Raw genomic sequence first — 20123 nt, 5'->3', positions numbered from 1 at the left:
GCGTTAGCCTGGTGGGTTCCTTTCACTTTTTCTTTTTTTTTTGCACAGCTTAGGTAGATCGTGAAGGTCTGAAGTGATCACTTAGGCCAGGGCCACTGTAAGGGGTGGGGCAGGGACGTGGTTCTGGGGAAATGCCAGCGACTCTGCGAATCTTCCTTGTCCCTGCATTCCTCGAAGAGCTGCAGCTTTTCAAGTGTTCGAAGCAAGAGACAAGTACGCAAGTAAAGCCAGAGTTCATCTTAATCATCGACTCCTTGGTCCCTTCCTTTCGGCTGCTGAACCCTTCCCTGGAATCCTGTCAGGTACCCTCGCCCAATCACGACTAAACCCCGGAGAAGTGGAATCTCCACACAGCTTTCCGTGGGTCTAGCAGGGTCCTGGGCATGCTCAGTAGGGTACGTGGTTCTCTGGTCTCTCTCTGTCGGGTGGGGGAGGGTGGGTGGTGACAAGTTAGAAGCACTTGCGGCAGGTTCCCGCCCCCAGGATCGGGCTCCTCTAGCAAGGGGACGAAGCAAAGGTAGAAACACCTCGCTGCGCAGCATCCCGACACGGAGGGGCTGCGCCGGCGGGCTGAGCCCACCAGTATCGCAGCCTGAGGACGGCCCACCGCTCTCCATGGTACTGCGGAGAGCTCAGCTCCGCCCTTCTCTTTCAGAAGGACAGCACCCGGCGTCACGTAACCCAGCCTTCTTGGGCTCCACCACCGCCTCCTCCTTCCCAGCTCTTTCCCTCTCCTCCTCCTTCTGCTCCCCTCCGTTGCCTATTCTCCCCTCCCGCACTCTTGGAGATAGACGCTCAAGCCTGACGCCTCTGAAAAGGCAGCAGCAGTCGCCTTATCCACCGACCTCAGGAAATTCGCTTTGACCGATGCATGCATGCCTCAGGCTCTGGCTCGAGCTAAAGGGGAATAACCAGGCAGGTAAAGAAGCTCAATTTGGGTTGGGGGGAGGGGATGGGGCGAGGCAAGCCGGAGAAGCAATCCTTCCCCGTTGTAACTGAGCCAGGATGTGCCACAAATGCACAGGGAAGGATGGGTGGTGGGAGGGTAGAGGAGTATAGATGTTGGTTGTTTTGCATGAAGCTTTTTTAATAGATGGCAAGAAGATGAGATGGTGGAACTCGGGTAGTAACTTAAAGACTGAATGTAGTGATTTATTAGCAATAAAAAAAAGAAAGAAAAAAAAAAAAGAAAAGAAAACAGGCAGGTTAGAAACCAAAGCAATAAAATACATCTAGAGCTACATCTTTCTTTCCTTTCCCCATCAGCCCCATGCTGTGCCTAGGCTTAATTTGTGCAGTAGACTCCAGGCTCCAAGAAACTGCACTGGTATTACAGATGGAGCTTAGAGACTGGGCGGGAAAGCCAGGGAGAATTTTGGGTGTGCACTGCAATTGAGGGACTTTGCAAAAGCCACAGGGAAAAGATAGGCACTTCTAAAAATTCTCTCAGAGATTTCAGGTTCTTATTATGGTATATTGAAAGTACATGGAAAGGTGTGTGTTTGTGTGTGTGTGTGTGTTAACATAAACATATTAAAATAAATGCAGCTGCAGCTGATGAACATACTGTATCGATCCTTCCATCCTTCCAGTGGCTTGGGAATGAATTTGATTCTAGAAATGAAAGAAAAGATTAATGAGGCTGTTAGTCTGCTTTTGAATTAGAGCGCTTCTTCGTTTGGCTGCAGTGAGGTTGTTTTTCAGATCCTTTTATTTTATCCTCTAATTTGTGAACTCGCCAGGTTTTCCGGCACCTAGAGAGAATCCTCTTCTCCATATAAATACAGACACTCTCTCACACACAATGAGCTTCCCCTAAGAACTGGGAGAGTCAGTTGACCTCCACTGTGGTAAGAATATATGTTTTTCCAATTCTCTTACATTCCTTAAAAAATTGTCAAGGTATGCTTCAGTGGAGGAGGGCAGGAGAGAGTGGTAAAGAAGGTTTTGTGATCTATGTAATATCAATTAATAAAATAATAGGCTCCAACCGACTAACAAAAAAAAATGGTTTTCTAACACATGAGCTTATGGATGGTTTCAAAGCACTACTCTTGATCTTGAAATTCCAGATTTATTTTGTGATGACTAAAAATTTCAAAGATTCTTGAGTCCACTTAAAAAATGAAAGTATACTGAATAATTTGCTATCTTAGAATAAATTTTAAGAGCACCTTTCTTTGGGCTTGGCACAGGAGTAGACAAGATATGGCTGGTGATTGCTGATGGTGTGGAATATATCAGCCATATAAATAAGCAACTCAGATTTTTATTTCTGTTTGGTAATGGGCTGTGTGTGTGTGTGTGCGCGCGCGTCTGTGTGTGTGTGTTGAAAGAGAGAGGACCAGTCATCAATTTCATCTGGGGAGGAACTTGAAGTGGGATCCCCTAGCTTGGTGGCTCTCAGCTGACACCTGTAGGGATTGCTCTGTACTGAAGAAAAATGCTCCCAGCTCCCTCCATGGAGGAGTAGCAGCACAATGCGGTGCCATAAATTACTGCTAGTTTCAGCTTGTAGAAAAAAGTGTTAATTGGATAGTGAGCTTCTGTGTTCAGGCAATAAATTGGTGTGTGTGTGTGTGTGTGTGTGTGGTGGGGGGAGATGGTGGGGAATGGTAAAGGAAATACATGTGTTTTCTTGACATGACCAGATGATACATTTGTGTTTTTTTTTTTTTTTTTTTGGTCAATAGGTGAGAGTGTATTTTTGGTTAAAAAATGCCTTAAAAATGATTCATTATTTATGATTTTTATACCATTTTAAGAACCTGTCAGATTAGAGTTGAATAAAGAGAGGTGATTAATAGTATAGTGAGTGATTCAAAGATATAATTTTAAATTCTAGCATCCTGGAACTAGAGCAGCTAAGGTGACACACATGCCAGCTGCTGTTCTAACCACCCAAATTCTAAGAGCTGACTGCCAGAAAGGACTTGAAGAGGAGTTAAGATCACTACACTGTTAGGCAAAATATTAAATACCCTACCCATCTTTAGAGGAGTTAATATTATGAGACACAAATGCTGCCAAAAACAGGTATCTGACTCCAGTTAGGTATTTTATCCTATAATGGATTATTCCTTTAATAAACAGGAAGAAATTACTTCTTTGAAATTTAAGAGAGACTCCCAAGAAACCATCAATATTCCTTCTATCTCTGTGAAAAATAAAATGGTAGGAATGCTATACAATTCCAAGCTCGCACCTTCCAGTTGATAGTTTGATCTGCTTTGCCCGTTGTAAAATCTATTAACTGAGATTTGAATAGGTTGTATTTTTATTGTCCATGTAAACAGTGCACAATATAAGGAGTCTCTAAAAGTCTTTTTTCTCTCCTTTTCACATATTTAAAAAATTAAAATTTCTCAGCAAAAGTGAAAGATAACCATAACCAAATCTCTATAAAAACCTGGGAAGGTTACCTATTAACTGTTAAACTAGAAAGGCATAATGGCTGATTGTAACTAATATTATATCTAAGGTTAACTATTAGGAGACATTATTTCTTACTTGTAGATGAGGACAAATAAGCTCCTTCCAATAATGTTAACTCTGGCTTACTAATGCACTAGTTATACATCTGGTTTCTGGGCTGAATAATGATTTATATGATACGTAAATGACTTTAGAACTTAATTTTTATTTTAATCCTCTGCAGATTTCTGGGTCCTTATAAAAAGACAAAATATAACCAAAATGCATCACCAACACACAACCAATTGATATGCTGGCATCTTAGCGTGGCCTTGCAGAGGTGGAGAGTAAAGAAGAGGAGCTGTTGTGATTTCCACATCTAACAGCTTCTGGCTATTTCACAGCTTCTGGGTTTGAATCCTACTGTTGGGGAGGGAAAAAGAGAACATTTAATCCAGCCTGTGAGGCTATTTGCAAGGAATTCTGCTTTGGCTACAGTGGTACTAGAAGTCTATGCTATGACAGAAGAAGCAGGCCTTTGAAACTACTCGGGGTTGCTAAGTGTAAAAAGGCAAGGGACATCTTTCTCCCTTCTGGTTTGGGACACTACATCTGGAGGAGAAACACTTGAGGCATTACCAGTCATTCAAGGATCCTGGTTCATTGTTGGCTTCTTGTACTTCCCTGGGAAGTGTTTGCTTCTCGCCTGACTCTAATTGCTTTCCTTTCGCTGGTTACCACTGATAGAATTTGGCACATGATGGTATTTGAAGAGTGAAGCATCTTTTGATACCACCAATGCCCTTGGACTAGTTCATCGGACTCAAATGGATGCGTGATTTTCCTTGACCTTCTGTTGACACTTTTTCCAGAACGTTGATTCCAAAGTGTATCCTCCCTTTGGTCTGGAAGTTCTGTGGCTGCCCTGCACCACTGGGGTTTACGTTTTCCTGTTGGGAGGGGACTATAGGGAGAGAGGGAGGGGTTGCTGGAAGAAGAAGAAGAAAAAAAGAGCTAGATAAAGGAGGGTGCATCCCTCCCACTCCTGCCCATCCTCTTACCCGATTTATTTCCTGGCCCTTATTTCTGCATCACGGTGTCCAGGACCATTTTGACCCTGTCGGCCCCGGTACCCCCCCGCCGCACCCCAGCCCCGAGCATGGGGACGGCGCTTCTCCAGCGCGGGGGCTGCTTTCTCCTGTGCCTCTCGCTGCTGCTCCTGGGCTGCTGGGCGGAGCTGGGCAGCGGGCTGGAGTTCCCGGGCGCCGAGGGCCAGTGGACGCGCTTCCCCAAGTGGAACGCCTGCTGCGAGAGCGAGATGAGCTTCCAACTCAAGACGCGCAGCGCCCGGGGCCTAGTGCTCTACTTCGACGACGAGGGCTTCTGCGACTTTTTGGAGCTCATCCTGACACGCGGCGGCCGCCTGCAGCTCAGTTTCTCCATCTTCTGTGCGGAGCCTGCCACGCTCCTGGCGGACACGCCGGTCAACGACGGCGCGTGGCACAGCGTACGTATCCGCCGTCAGTTCCGCAACACTACGCTCTTCATCGACCAGGTGGAGGCCAAGTGGGTGGAGGTTAAGTCCAAGCGCCGGGACATGACGGTGTTCAGCGGCCTCTTCGTCGGGGGGCTCCCCCCAGAACTGCGCGCCGCGGCGCTCAAGCTTACGCTGGCCTCCGTGCGGGAGCGAGAGCCCTTCAAAGGGTGGATTCGTGACGTGAGGGTCAACTCCTCGCAGGCCCTGCCCGTGGACAGCGGCGAGGTGAAGCTGGACGACGAGCCGTCCAACAGCGGCGGCGGGAGCCCGTGTGAGGCGGGCGAGGAGGGCGAGGGCGGCGTGTGCCTCAACGGGGGCGTGTGCTCCGTGGTGGACGACCAGGCGGTGTGCGACTGCTCGCGAACCGGCTTCCGCGGCAAGGACTGCAGCCAAGGTAAGGCTGACGAGGCCGGAGCCCCGGGGGCCTCGGCCGGGCGGGGTGCGGGGAGGCCGGGCGAGGCAGGGCGAGGCAGGCCCGGGCCGGTGCATGGGGCCTGCCTGCTCTGGAGAGTGTTCCAAATAGTGTTCAGGTGAAGACCTGTTTCAGTCCTCTCTGCTTATCACCTCCCTCAGCCCCTCCCTTGGCACCCTCTTTAGGGTCGAGCAGCCGCCATTTCCAGGCTCAGTTTCCTCCCGGGAGCCCTTCCTACCAGCCCTACTAACATCCAAGTGGCAGGTAGAATGACCTCTCCTCTTCGTTCCCCGGGTTTCTTGCCGGGCTGCTCCCTATCTTCGTTGGTCCACGGCCCGCCTGAATATACGCTGCGCTTTACTCTACCACCAATAAGTCTAATACACAGATTTTCCCTGTAAGATGCATACAGGCATCTAGAAGATTGGGCACGCATTTGGTGAAAAATGAAGTCAGGACAGATTCACGATGGTTAAGAATCCCCACGTAGTCAGTCTTCGGTAAAGGACGAGGGAGACAGAATTCATACACAGAGCTGTGCCTTTTGCAAGTGTCAGATCCTGCTTTTGGTTGTGGAAAAAGGGGGTGGGGTGGGGGAGAGCTTGTGAAGATTTTCTTGATTAGGAGGAGGGGGGTTCTTGGAATTAATGTTAGTTTCTATGGTTGTGTCCAAGTCCAACATTGAGCAGTTTAATAAAATTATTTGATTCCTTTGGTTTCTTGAAGTGGAAGATAGGTCAACTCATATTTTAAATGTTAAAGATTAAACAGCATATTTCTCAATTAGCAGATGACTTGGGCAGATAAATAGTACAGAAATTTAGACGTTGCTGGACTGGAAGGGTCTGTAGGCTAATAAACAGGGAGTGAGTATGAAGGATTGCAAGAGATTTTCCAAGGATATTCAACTAATGATATTTATCTGAGTAGTGGAGGCCAAGCTAATTTCTGTTCTTAGGGATTGAAACGGTGTGGAATTAAAACAACAACAAAAAATCATACCTCTTAAGTTTTATTTTCTCCCCTTTATAAATAAAATTTGGTCATTACTGTGTTTCTCCAATTTTGCTACATGACAATGACCAAAGAAACATATTGTTGTATAAATACAGGAAAGCCTATGAACAGAAAGAGTGATATGAAAAAGAAGAAATATGGATGTGTCTGTGGCTGAGCAGGAGAGAAAATGTCAGGGTTTAAAGTAGATAGCTTATGGGTCAAATCAAGGCAATCACCAATGGATAAATGGCATTTATGGCTGCATTTTTTAAAAAAAGGTGAATTATTAAATCTGATTTTGAAAGCTGTAGGCACAAAAGCTCTATGTCTGGCTGTATTTTATTGTATAATGTCTTCTGGTTGTTTTGCTGACACTGCTAAGGGGAACTAGCCCTTGTAAATCTTATTACACTTGGCAGTTCTCTCTTACCTGACTTTAAGAGAAATGAAGACTTGATAAAATTTGTAATTGTAAAACATCAAAGCGAGTTAGTTAGGAAGAAAAGAAATCTGGTCATTAGGAGAGTTCAGTGGCCTTTATGGGTTTATGGAAAAAAGTCAAGTGCTATTTTTTTGCTTTCTGTCTTCGTGAAGGCTTTTGTTTTCATGTATTTTGGTTTAAGTAATTATAGAAGAATGTGGGTTCCATGGTAAATTTCCATGAATTTAGCATCAGCAGGCTTTATAGCTATATTTTACAAAAAACAAACAAACAAACAAACCAAAAAGCACTACATGCTTTTCCCCTACCGAACCTACCTTGATTTTAGACCATGAATAAGGTAGTTACATTTGATGATTTGCTGTAGTATAACTTGAAGTTGCATACTTCTGCACTGATTAATAGAAATGAATTAAAAAATAAACATTATTTTATGGGACAAATTGCTCTAAGTATCCCAATGCCACTTTAAACTACAAAGCAGGAAATTTAATGAAGGACACATGAAATATAACTTCCTTCCTTAAATTAGGAAACAAATATGACACAATGACAGCTTGTTCTGTGTGGGAGGGTGTTTTAAAGGAAATTTTTTTTTATTTTTCTGTGCATTTTTAACGCAGGGATACAGGGATGTGCATAATCAGGAACAGTTAAAAGTGGAGAAAGCATGGCAAAAGTAGTATGTTGAAGAGAAACAGAATTAGATGTCTCTGAAATGCATCTTATTTTGCAAGTGGATAGCTCTTTTCATGAGATGAAGATTTTGGAATTAGATACATAACTGAACAGACTAATACTTGATGCATAAGGTAATTCAACCCAGAATGGAATATCCATCAGGATAGTTCTGGAACATTGATTCATTTTGAAAATATGAGCTGAAAATGGAGCAAAGATCACCACTAGTCATAAAAGGAAAACAAAAGGCTGGATTCCTTTGATTATCACAGAAATGGGAGATGGAATGGTAAAGACAGGGCTGGTCTCCCCAGAAGGATTGGCTCCATTTTGCTTATTTTCCCTGTGTCAAGTGACTATTAAATTATTAATTGAGAATGGATGTCTCTCCCAACACGGATCATGTATTGATGGCTAGAGATAAATGATTTCTATTCAAATGAAGTATAAACAAAGCCCTGCCTCTAGCCAGTATTTATACTGATTGCCACATTAAGGGAAAAAAAAAAACTAATTTAAAAATAAAGCCATATCAGTAGAGAAAATTTAGAAAAAAATTAACAGCAAATGTTAAACAAAATTCCAATTATATCTGATGCCAACTACAGTCTTTAACTTAATAAAAAAGTCTAGTAGTATTTTAGTTGCCTTTGTATTCAAAATACAGTACAAACTACCAAAAAGAAAGTGAGAATATTCTTTTTTTTAATGGAATGTCTTTAAACAAATTATGCACCTATGGTTTCTAGAATGTTTTCATTTAATGAGCTCACATTCATCCTTACTCTGTTTATGCAGGCCTAGCAAGTTTTATTTGTTTATTTATGTGGTGATGGAAAGAGAACACAAGGAAGGTTATATGTCATGACCAGGCTAGTGACAGAGCATGGGTTAGAGCACCAACACTCTTATTCTCAAAGCCTTGTATTTATGATGTCTGCTGAATAAGATTTCCAGTTTATTAGGTTTGATTTTTTTTCCAGGTTTAGGGATTATTCAAGAAAAAAAAGTGTATATATATAGGTATGGCTGATGCAACAGAACCAAATTATGCATCACTAACGTTCTTTGACCCTGAGAGTTAGCCTTAGAAGCCAACTATCCAAGAATGTCATCTTTCCTGAATGGTAGATGCTTATGGGCCACATAGCTTTTTTAGTGAATCATGCCATGTAAGTGTCCCGGGACTATTATTATTTAATAAGTTTCTACATAAGAGGACTAATAGTTTCCTAGCAGCTTAAACGAATTAGTGAATTCTATGGCTACTCAGTTAAAAATGAGAATAAAAGTCTGGTCAATGAGAAGTTACATGTTTTACAATTTCCACATTTAGGCTTTATACATATTAGGGTCTCTTATATGAAGATTTCATACTAGACTCTGAGTATCACTTTTATTCACTTCCTCTATTTAAATGGCCGTAAACATGTATGGCTTGTGATGACTAAATGCTTGATATTAACTAAACATGGCAGTGTGATAGGTATTTACTAAAGCCCTGGCTTTCTATGACTTTACTAATATGACCAGGTGGACAACCATATTCACTCATTCATTCATTCATTTCTTTATTCAATAACTGCTGATTAAGTGCTTTGTATGTGTCTGAATACTAGGTCCAGGCAACAAAATGGTGAATAATCTCTCAGCGTTTCAGTGAGAAGGCACAATAATTTAAAAAAAAATGAAAACTTAAAATAATGGTTATGTGTTTTGAAGGTACACAGTACTGTGAAAACTTAAAAGTGAACTGACCTAATCAAAGAAAATTTTCCTGAGGGATGATACTTAAACTAAAATCTCAGAAATGAGAAGGAGTTAGCCAGCTAAAGGCAGAGGAGAAATATTAGGAGGGAAGCTTGGTGCAGGAGAAGGCATGGCACATTCAAGCAACGAGAGAAGGCCCTTGAGTATGGAGCTCTCAGAGAGAGGAATGGGGCCAGCTCGTGCAGGGTCTTTGTAGCCCATGTCAATATTTTAATCTTTATTTTAAAAATGGTGGAAAGGCGATGGAAGAAGTTTAGTGTGAAAGGTTAAGAGGAGGGTACCATTATCAAATTTATACTTCAGTGTGTTACTCTGGCTACAGTGTAGAGACCAGATTGATAGGGGGCCAGAGAGAAAGAGAAAACATTATTTTCTGTTTGTCAGTCAGTCAACAACATTTGTTAAGTACACACTGTATGCTGTAGATTGAACTAGTGGAGATAGAGGAAAACAAGATTCTTTCTGTAAGGAAGTTGCAATCTTTGTGAGTTTGGTTATGTATAGAACTCTAAGGCCATTTGTTGTTTGGAACATTTTGGTTCCACCTGTAACTAGCATTACCTGAACCCTTTTTGTGTCTTGTCGTTTGGTTTCTCTCACATATACTTATTGAATCTGTAGGCTCCTGGAGCCCATTGGCAGTGTCATACCTCGCTCAACATGTCTTCTTTGTGACAGTGTATACTGATGGATTGATTCTAGGCTTTCAATATTTTAACTGCTACAATAAAGGAAAATATTATGTAGATGCTTATAATCTTTATAAGGTTAAAAACATTTAAATAGTTACTATATAGTTAGGTACTAGACAAAAATTATGCAGAGATTTTGCCGGAGTTTTATTTGAAGTCTGTCATTGGTGGAGCAGGTAGATCCCCTGTGCTGAAAAACCTCTGAGTGGAATGGAGAAAATCATAAATAATTTTGATTTGGATAACATGTTCTAGGGAGCTCTTAAAGTATGACAATGAAAAGCATCTATCTGATCTATCAATAAAAAGCTTATCTTGACTATAAAATAATAATGAACTGAGATACCAGTCTAGAATGCCACAAAGAGGTGGAATATGTTATTTTGTTCAACCATTCTGAGTTGAAGTTGTAGTGTTGAATTATATGGACTGTGGGACCACACTGCCTGGTTTAAGTGGGCATACTTAAACACTGTTCCTCAGTACTGTCATCCATGAAAATGAGATAATAATAGAACTTATTTCATAGGGATGTTATCAAAGTTAAGCAGGTGACTTCATGTAAGGCTCTAAGAGTGGTGCCTGGCACATAGTAAATATTCTGAAGTGTCCATTTGTTATTTCTATTATCATCATCTCTGCTACCACCAGGACCACCACTACTACAGATAACTTTTTCTTTAGGGCTACTCTCAAGCAAACTTCAAATATGGAACATTTTCTTTCTCATTTAAAAGAAATTCTATTGTAATTATTATCCTGCCTTGATTAGCCCAAAAGTTTCCACTTAGAAAGAAAAGCAAAGAGTGAAGACAGTGAGCCTCTATTTCTGTTTTACACAGCTGCACTCTAATGTCACCCATGTCTGGTTGTGATTCAGAATATTTTAAAAATGATATTCTCCTTGAGAATTTGTATTATGATTAAGGGAGCCTTTAACCCAAAAGGATCTTTTCACATAAACTAATAGCTTTATCTATCTCAACTCTATAGTTAGTGATTTTTTCTGTATTTATCCTAATGTATAGGTATATATATCTAATGAATCTATCCTGTTTATTATCTTTGAGGCTCTTCTATAAGTTACAGTTACTTACATGGATGCTACAGAGAAACTAGGTAATATACTTGAACTTTAAAAAGTCAAGCAAGATGTCTTACAGTTATCATAAACAGATTATATTTTTAGTGTAAAATTATATGTGGCAGGAAAATCGTGTTCTAGTTTTGGATACTATTAAATGAAATGTGATAACTAAACTGATTATTTAAAAGAAATCCTTGATTGACTACAGAAAGGGCAGGTGCTGTGTAATATTTCTGTTATTCTTAGCTGTATTCTGAGAATTGGGACCCTGAGCCACACTGGTTCCTGAAAACAGTCATTAACTACATTCTGTATCCCTTTCTCAGTGACCATTTGGTGGCTACACTGGTTGTAGGGTTAATTCCTATAAATATATGTTGAAAATCAGGCTTTACTTTAGATATTTGGGTTTTGCTTTAGTAAGGAGCTAATAAACCTATTATTAGACGTTGTTATGCAAACTGTACTTTCAAAAATTGCACAAGTATATTTGACATAATTCAGAATAAATCATTTTTGCACTCTGAAAAGTTTTAGTTCATTATGCATCACAATATTATGCAAAACCCTTATTATCCTTTTTCCTTGTGTACTTCTCTGTAATTTTATGGCTGAGTCCCTTTTCTAATATTTGGAAGTACAGGAATTGGTAAATGTACTGGTTCTTGCTGTGTAGAAAGTCTTAAGATGTCCCAATTAGATTTTTGGGGAAAAAAAGGTTTTTGGTTAGTTGCTTTAGAGCTCTTCCAAAATTGCATGGCTTTTTGATTTTCTCTCTTAAGCATGGATTCCATGTATTTCTACTTGACTGTGGAAATGAATACAATGCTCTCTCAGGTTCTTTTCCTGCCATGCTGTTGTTTCTATAATGTATATAAACAGAATGTGGCATGGGGTCTGAAGAACTAAGTTCTGCATGTGGCATTGGCTCTAAGTTGCTGTCAAAAGTAGAATAAGGTTGCTAATGTTCTAATTTTGGTTTCCAAAACTGCAAGTTGAGAAACACCTAATCAGACTATAATATATTGTGAACTCCTGCTAACCTACCTCACAGAGTCTTTGTGAGTAGCTAATAGATGTAAACTCTCAGAAAAACTTGAAAATTTGAAAGAAATATATAACAGCAGCAGGGTAGTGGCTCTAGGATGTTGTGAATGTTAATAGTGAAAAATGTTAAACTTCTTTCTGTAAATCTACTTTGAAGTCATTTTAGATGAATTTTAGATCATTTATACCTAATAGTAGGTATGAGATTTGGTAGATTTCTCATTGCATGTTGATACATTAGTACAGACAACACGAGTAAAGAGGACATTGGTCCCCTAGTTCCTCCTGTGTAAAATCTGAACAAATGAAGTAAGGAAGGAAGCAGCTGTATGAGTGCATATTGTGTGATTCTATTTATGGAAAGTTCAGAACAGACACGACTAATCTATGGTGATAGATGTCAGAGTAGAGGTTACCTTTTAGTGGTGTTAACTAGAAGAGGATACAGTGAGCCTTTGACACGATCTGGGTGGTGGTTACATGGGCATATATATTTGTAAAGATTCCCTGAATTATACACTTAAGATATATGTACTTTACTGGATATAAGCTCTATCTCAAAAAAAAAAATCCTTCAAATTATAAAAGGAATACTGCTCAATGAGTACCAATACACTGAATACATATAAAAAAATTGCTTACAAAGGAATCTTTAATGGAAATCCATATTTATAAATTCTAGGCAGGAGTCAAATATTTGTAATGTAAATCCAATGACCATTCCAAGGAAAGAGTGTATTTAATGTAAATTTAGCTAAAGGAGAGAGAGTATTGTTTTAAATACCTGTACAACCTTTGAACTTGTTTCCATTTCTTTTGCCTTTATAATGGAAATAACACACAGATTCTTATTTTACATTTACGTCTCTGAGTGAAAGTCTTACCAATACATTTCCAATTAGGACAACTCAGCTGCTGGTATTTTTGGTGATTGAGTGATGAATATGTTGTGAGAGCTCAATAAATACTTGAATGACTAACTGTATATTGGGAAAAGACAGTACTAGTCCAGCTATACTCTCTAAATCTCCAAATATACATGGTTTCTCCTCCAATGTATTAGGCATCAAATTATTTCAAAAGGTGTGCTAGGTGCCCTTACTTTAACGGTGTCATAAGCACCTCTTGAATTTGAATACAGTTTAATCATTCTGTTTAGAATCACAGTTATTTTACTTATGATTTAGTGTTCACTGAGTGAAAGGCGTTGTACAGTGAGCTTTATCTTCTTACCTTATTGATCCCTGCAACATCCTACTTGATAGGTTTTATAAAATTCCCATTTTAGAGACGAGAAAACTGTGTATTAGAAGAGGTCACTTGACAAAAGTCCCATAGCTCAATGCAGAGCTGAAATTTGGGCCCAGGTGTGTATGTTGCCCCAGCAGGCAACTCTGTCCATTATATGACAAAACCTGCGTGTTTCACTTAACAAACCGCTAATGGATGCTGGAAGTTTGTTCACTAGTTGTCAATGTGGTGCTAATTTGAATGGCTGATTTATTTAAAAACAAAAAGCAAAAAACCCTCAGAACTGAGGATTGTGGCAGACCCTTACATTTAGTGCCATTTCCTAATGTCATGATAGTAAAGAAATGGATTAGCTTGTCAGGATTCATCATATTTTGTTTCTGTAATGCTTGTTTATTTGTTTCCATCGTTGGCCTTCTGTTCATATTATGTTCAGTTGATTCTACTCTAATGTAACCAGACGTAAAGCCCCGGTATATTGCATCTAAAGAATATTAAAACTAATTCATCTTTTGAATGAAAATACTTAGTTTTCCAAAAAAAAAAAATCAACACAATTTCCATCTATTTCAGATTCTAGGAGATAGAATTATTGAAAATACCAAAGTCCATGGTGATTCAGCACAAATGTAAAGACATAGCCCAGTCACATAAGTTGACTTAGTAAAAGTTGCTGAGTTAGAATATGGTTCTGCTGAAGATGTAAATGATGGTACACTGGACACTTAATTGAAATTATGTAATGAGAGAATAGTGTCTAAAACTTTTTGGATAAAAGATTTTGGTTTCCCAGTGCATTGCTTAAAATTGAACTTTAGAATGGTTCTTAGAGTTAGAAGGATGTATTTTCTATGCTGTTTCTGATATATATGAGAAACTATTATTGGACAGAAGTGGGAGGAAAACAAGACTGACCATGCAAGACAAAGTGCTGACCCAGACTCTTTTCCAGTTATTTGTGCTTAAAACTGTCTGGACTGTAATTAGAAATATACCGGTGCCGTGTTACAGGAACAAGTGCTACTTCAAATAGCACTTTATTAGGTTGGTTCCCAGGAGGGGTCTGGTGGTCCAAAAGTTAGAAGAGGAGTGCCACGAAGAACAGTTGCCTTGCTAGCATCCTAACATCAGGAGGGGCTTTCTGTGTTTAATTATAGACATAATGAGTTCTGTGTGAATGGTAATCCATAATGGAAGCAGCACTGATGACAGCTTAGGAGTTTCTGCTGTTTGTGACCTAACAATACCTGGCCTTGTACATGGAACCAGCTAAGCTTAAGCGTTACTTAGACATTGCTAGATTCAGCAGAACGAATCGCCCCAGCCCAGCAGAGGAAATTAAAGACTCATGTTTTTCTTCTAAGTAGTGTTGTCTCTCTATAATTAAGGGGCCTGGACTCTCCTTAGGGAAGTAGCTGGCAAGGCAGCATACAACTATAGCTGCCATATGAAAGATACTACCTTCCAGCTTAAGCTCTTTATTTTGAGTGCAAAATTGATTTTTTCTGCCAATAATGTAATTATTTATTTAAAATTATTTAATGTGATGCTTTAGGTGCTAGATGTTTTATTTATCCAATTGAAAACATTGTAAAAATAGGAAGTTATATATTGTATTTTACAACCCAAATTCAGAATTAAATGTGTCGGAGGATACATTTATGAACCCCTATTTTAAAAATTAGGCTAACTTTCTGTGAGATAAAGTATTGAGGTATTTTAAAATAATGAGACATTTGATATATTGAATGAATGTGTGTATATGTATATAAACATATACACAAAAATTTGACATATATAAGAAAATTACATAATGTAAGCAGAAGATTTAAAAGTCTTGGAAATCATGTTAAAATCCTCAAAAATATATATTGGTTAAACATATCATTAAAATATCATGTCTTTACGATTTAGAGTAGTCTATGTAATATATATATAAATTTTTCTACATAAGACCTTAGAAACCTAAAAAATTTACCCTTAAAGTATGACAAATGACTTTCTCTGATCAGGCATGATGTTAGAGATTTTGAGGTTTCTGCAAAGTAGCATTCTCATATTATTGGTCAGCAACATCCCACCTATTCCTGGGAGTTGTTTGAAAAACTAACTATATTTAATCTTGGACTAAGTTTGCTTTGACAGTTACCAAGAGTAATTTACTTTGATGAAACTTAACCATTACTATAAAATAATAATAGTTATTATGAATCTTTTGGAATGAGCCACAGTTATGTTCAAAGAGATGGAAAAAGTTAAGCTAATACCAATAATGACTTCTTTAAAACTTTCATGCATAAGAAAACTGGGGAGTTAAACTTATTTACTAAACCCCCAATGAGTTCAAAATAGGCTAAGACCACTACAGGAATATTTTGAAACAGCAAGTTTTTAAAAAAAGTCAATAATAGCCCTGAAACCTCTTTTACCAGACTTATTAGGGAATCTATAAGAATTTTTTGTTTTTAATGTTTAAATTAGTCATTTATGCATTTCAAAACATGCCTCATTGGTCAGTTTCTATCATTATATGGGAATTTTAAAAATATATACATCATTAATTCTCTTCTCCTCTGGCCTCTTAAACCTTTGCTTAGATTAGAATAGGAGAGTTAAAATAATATGACTTTCTTACTATATCACAATTTATATTTTTTGACTTCAAATAACATATAAAGTATTTTTTACCTGAGTTTTATCCATTGTTTATTCTTCTTCAAACCCCTACATTGATTTCCTTCATGACAGTACAGGCACAGGGAGAATTTCATGAATTAGAATAATTCTTCATCTAGGGATGGCTCTCCTCTGTGACTGTTAGCCCAGAACTGTCTACTTTACCAGAGGTCGTTGGAAATAAAGAAGAATGATGGGCACCTCTCCTACCCCCAGACCAAGATGCTATTCATCCTGGTCAAAGTCCTTGTTTGTATGACATAGAAAATGTTGTGTTTCATTCTAAAACAGAGGCAATAAAGATTTGGATTGGGGCCAAGTACACAATCTTGGAGTGCGTTCTGCCTATAAGAGATGGAGGATAGAAAGATGATGAGACTTCAGGGAACCTGCGATGCTTGGGATGTGTGATAATTGAGAAGATGAGACAGAAGACAGAGAGAGGAACAGGAGACAGCAAAGAAGGAGATGACTGGAGAAGAAGGAGTGTTGGAGAAGACGGTAGATTAAGAGAGAGTGGAGAACTCAGAGAATCTGAAACAACCAGAACATTGAGGACTGATGACTGAGAATAGAAAGAATTGCACATGTGGTTAGTGGAGGAGGAGACTAGACCATGCATTTCTTGGCTACTGGCACTGGGATTGAGCTGAAGAGATACACAGGAGGAAGAAAGAGACAAGGATAAACATCATTGCCTACAATTCAGTCACAGAAAGTATAATCATTCAGTATCTCTATTTGAAGGTTCTGGCAACGTGTCACTGGACTTTTCCTACTAATACCAGGATAAACAATAACAGTAGCACAACGGTGCATGACTCGTACTCTGTCAGGCACCATTTTAAGTTCTTTACACATATTTAATGTAATCCTTCCCACATACCTGTAAGGTAGGTGCTATTTCCCCCATTTTAAATATGTGAAAACTGAGGCCCACTAGCAATTTGCAAAGCTGGCACTCTAAGGCTGCATAATTCCTGAGGCCATGCCCTGAAATTGTAATTACTTCTTTTTTAATAATGAAATAATGACTTTGTGTCCTCCACACACTCTTTCACATCTAAGAATCTTCCCTGTGTTTAAAAGATGTCTATATAAGCTAGTACACTTTCGTATTTATTTTCTTTCCCTCTCTTAGTATTCCATGTAAGTGTTTAATGATTTTTCTTGGGAAGAATTTCTTTTTAAAAATTTAATTAAAATCCTTTCTCTGCTGATATAAATTAATTTCTTCTTGTTATGTCCTCAGTGAAAATAAAATTCATGTAGTCAGTACCCCCTTGAATTATTTTTATCTGCCTCAGAGAAAGAGTACTGTCTTCACTGAGCTAAAAACATTTCAGATCCCCCTTCTGTGGAATTGGTCAGACTTTCAGCCTCCTTCCCTGCCTACTTTATTTGTTTTACTCACTATCACCTCAGTTTGCTGATGCTCTCCCAGAGGTTAGTTCCTAAAATGTATTGCAATTCTCTTGATCTGTTCATCACAGCAGCAGCATCCTTGCACTTTTTGTGACTCCCTACCCTTACCTCTCACTGCTGTCTGACTTGCTAGTTCCCCATTATGCCTTGGAAACGGCCTGGGCAGGGGCTTCACAAAATCCTTAAAAGGTTGTTGTTACCTGGCAGTTTAAGAAAACCCCTGTCACTAGTGTCTGCAGATCCAGCAGTCTAGAATTGTTGAAAGGGAAGAGTCTCCGTAGCATTGCATTTTCAAGCTGGAAAATTAGTCCAGAAAAATTTGAGCTGACAAACAGAAAAAAGAATTTATACTAAGGAAAACTGGCAGTGGTAGTCTGGTCCACAGAGGACTAACCAGTGGAAATGGATTTGAACAAGAGTGTGTTGATTTAGGCCCAAGGAAAGAGAAAAAAGCATTTTCTTGAAATTCTAATGTAAATGTGAGAACTGGCCAGCAGAAATGATGGGCAAATCTCTATTCCTGGAGATTCTTGACAGTAGTTCAGACAACTGCCACTCTTAAATTGCTTAAGATTTCCCTTTTTCTACTCAGAAACTGGGAGTAAATGACCTTCAGAATATATTTTCAGTTCTTAGTTATGTAAATAATTGTATTTTTAGGAAAACTTTTAACATGCAACTCTTCCAAGTATGAGATAGAAATAGCCTGAAACAACACCCACTCCTTAAAAAAAAAACAAAACAAAAAAAAACCCAAAAAAAACCAACCTACCCCCTGCCAAAAAAAAAACCCCACCTATTTCAAGAGTGTCTGAAGTTATAATTCACAGATGCCTTTGAGTAAAATATGATACCAACTGCTACAGAGCATGAATTACTTCCTCAGTTGCCTTTAACTCGCTGCTGCTGCATGTAGGTGTCCCTGGAATCCGCTCCAGGCAGGCGCTCTGCCCACATGCGTGTGTTTGCCCTGAGCCAGCTGCCCTTGCTGTCCTCTTTACACAGTGGCTTGCCCCAGTTTTGTGTTTCCTTCAGCGTGGATTAGCTCGAGTTACAGCTGCTGCCTTACCTCCACTCACCTTGTGCTTCCTGTTGTTCATGCTGCCATCTCCAGGGTATCCTCTGAGTCCTGGATCCATGTCCACCAGGTGTGATACTTCTGCCCTGCTGCTTGACTGCAGCACATTGGAGTGGTGTCACTCCCGTATCAAACCTTGTATATTCTGTGTCTTTGCTGTTCCTCTGGGAAATATGGCTCTGGGTAAAACAGGTTTTAGCACTGCTATGAATTCTCCATGGAAAAGGATGCCACGAGGGGGCTGAAAAATAGTTTTTGAGTTAAAAACCAAACAAAGAATATAAAGTCAAAGCAACAAACACTCACAGCATTAGGAACTCTTATTGGTAGGAGTACTCTCTGATGTTCATGGTTTCTCAGTTGCACACACCAGAAATCTAGCTTTATCTTTGACCCCTGTGTTTTTGCCCACTCATGAATCCATTTGTAATTCCAAAAGCATTTACTAAGAAGCTATTCTACACAAGATGAGTTGTTAGCTCCTAGGCAGTTGTTCACCTCTTGAAGAATGAAAATTTGTCAGCACAAATAAAGGTGTTGAAATCAAAATACAAGTATTAAAAAAGTCAGATCAAAAATGTGAATAAATCTCACTGTTAATTGCAGCGTATGAAGATGCATAATAGGGAGCGCATGTGTGCCATTAGTAATGCTATTAATGATATTCTCAGTTGTAGTAAAAATGAGCCTTTTTGAAAAAGATATGCCTGTGAAGAGTGAGAAGCATGGATCCTTGTAAAAATTACACGTAATGGATCGTTTCACACCCTCAATTAAAGTCACTAGAATTTCAAATTACTCTAATCACTGGATTCTTTCATATGAAAAGAAAACGGTTTGTAATAAGTCATTAGAAAGTTATAGAGGATGAGTAGAAAAAGCACTGAATTAACAAATACTGAGTTTGTTTTTTCCTTGTTTGACAACAAGGAAAATTGGGAAACTTGACTTTTTTTTTTTTTTTTTTTTTTTTAATGAAACACTGTGTTTAGTCATCACTGGTTTAAGAATTGAAAGGGGAAGAGGTCACATTCTGGTGGTGTAGGCCGGCAGATAAATGCATGAATGATTTCAATATAATGCATTAAATGCTGTCACAGAGATGAATATCTAGTGCTACTGGAAGCCAGAAAACAGAGGGACTAATCATACATGCGGTGACCAGGTTCACGTGATTCTGTTGCTGTACTATTTCAGACTCTCATACTCTCAACCATCAGGATTGTTTTATAGTCTCTTTACCACCGTTCCTAATCCCAGCCTGTACTCCTCATTCCCCTACCCAAAGCCATTCTTCTTTACTGCTGCAGTGATCCTTTAGAAATAATCTTTCTCCTGTGGCTTAAGGATAAAGCGCACGTTCTTAAGAATTGTAGGCAGGCACTTTTGGAAATGTCTCCTGATCTTCCCAATCTCATTTCATATTACTTTCTCCTGATCAAATCCTAGTGATCTAAGCCAATCACTATTTGTATTATGAATAATTATATATGTTGGGGCCCTTTCTAGTGCTATTTCCTCTGAAGTTAAGTCTTCTGTCCAATCCCTACTGCGTGAAACCCCACCCATCATTCAGGACCCGTCCTCTGGCATCCTCCTGCAGCCCCCTGCA

The 20123-nt window shown here is 39.3% G+C and overlaps 1 protein-coding gene across 17 annotated transcripts in view; it reads left to right on the top strand.

Moving 5' to 3' along the window:
• Window positions 1–470: 470 nt before the first annotated feature.
• The window catches only part of NRXN1 (neurexin 1), a 1021265-nt gene continuing 1001612 nt past the window's right edge, over window positions 471–20123 (top strand). For 10 of the 17 annotated variants that reach the window (XM_074341133.1, XM_074341132.1, XM_074341126.1 and 7 more), the window contains exons 1-2: window positions 473–919; window positions 3659–5345. In XM_074341133.1, coding sequence (XP_074197234.1) covers window positions 4574–5345 — 772 coding nt within the window. In that variant the 5' untranslated portion in view covers window positions 473–919; window positions 3659–4573. Of the gene's footprint in view, window positions 920–3658; window positions 5346–20123 lie in introns of all 17 variants that reach the window. The other 7 variants (XM_074341130.1, XM_074341120.1, XM_074341118.1 and 4 more) reach the window with 2 other exon arrangements.

The sequence above is a fragment of the Camelus bactrianus genome, chromosome 15 (assembly GCF_048773025.1).
Source record: "Camelus bactrianus isolate YW-2024 breed Bactrian camel chromosome 15, ASM4877302v1, whole genome shotgun sequence".
Lineage (NCBI taxonomy): Eukaryota > Metazoa > Chordata > Mammalia > Artiodactyla > Camelidae > Camelus > Camelus bactrianus.
This window is presented reverse-complemented; position numbering and strand designations above follow the sequence as displayed.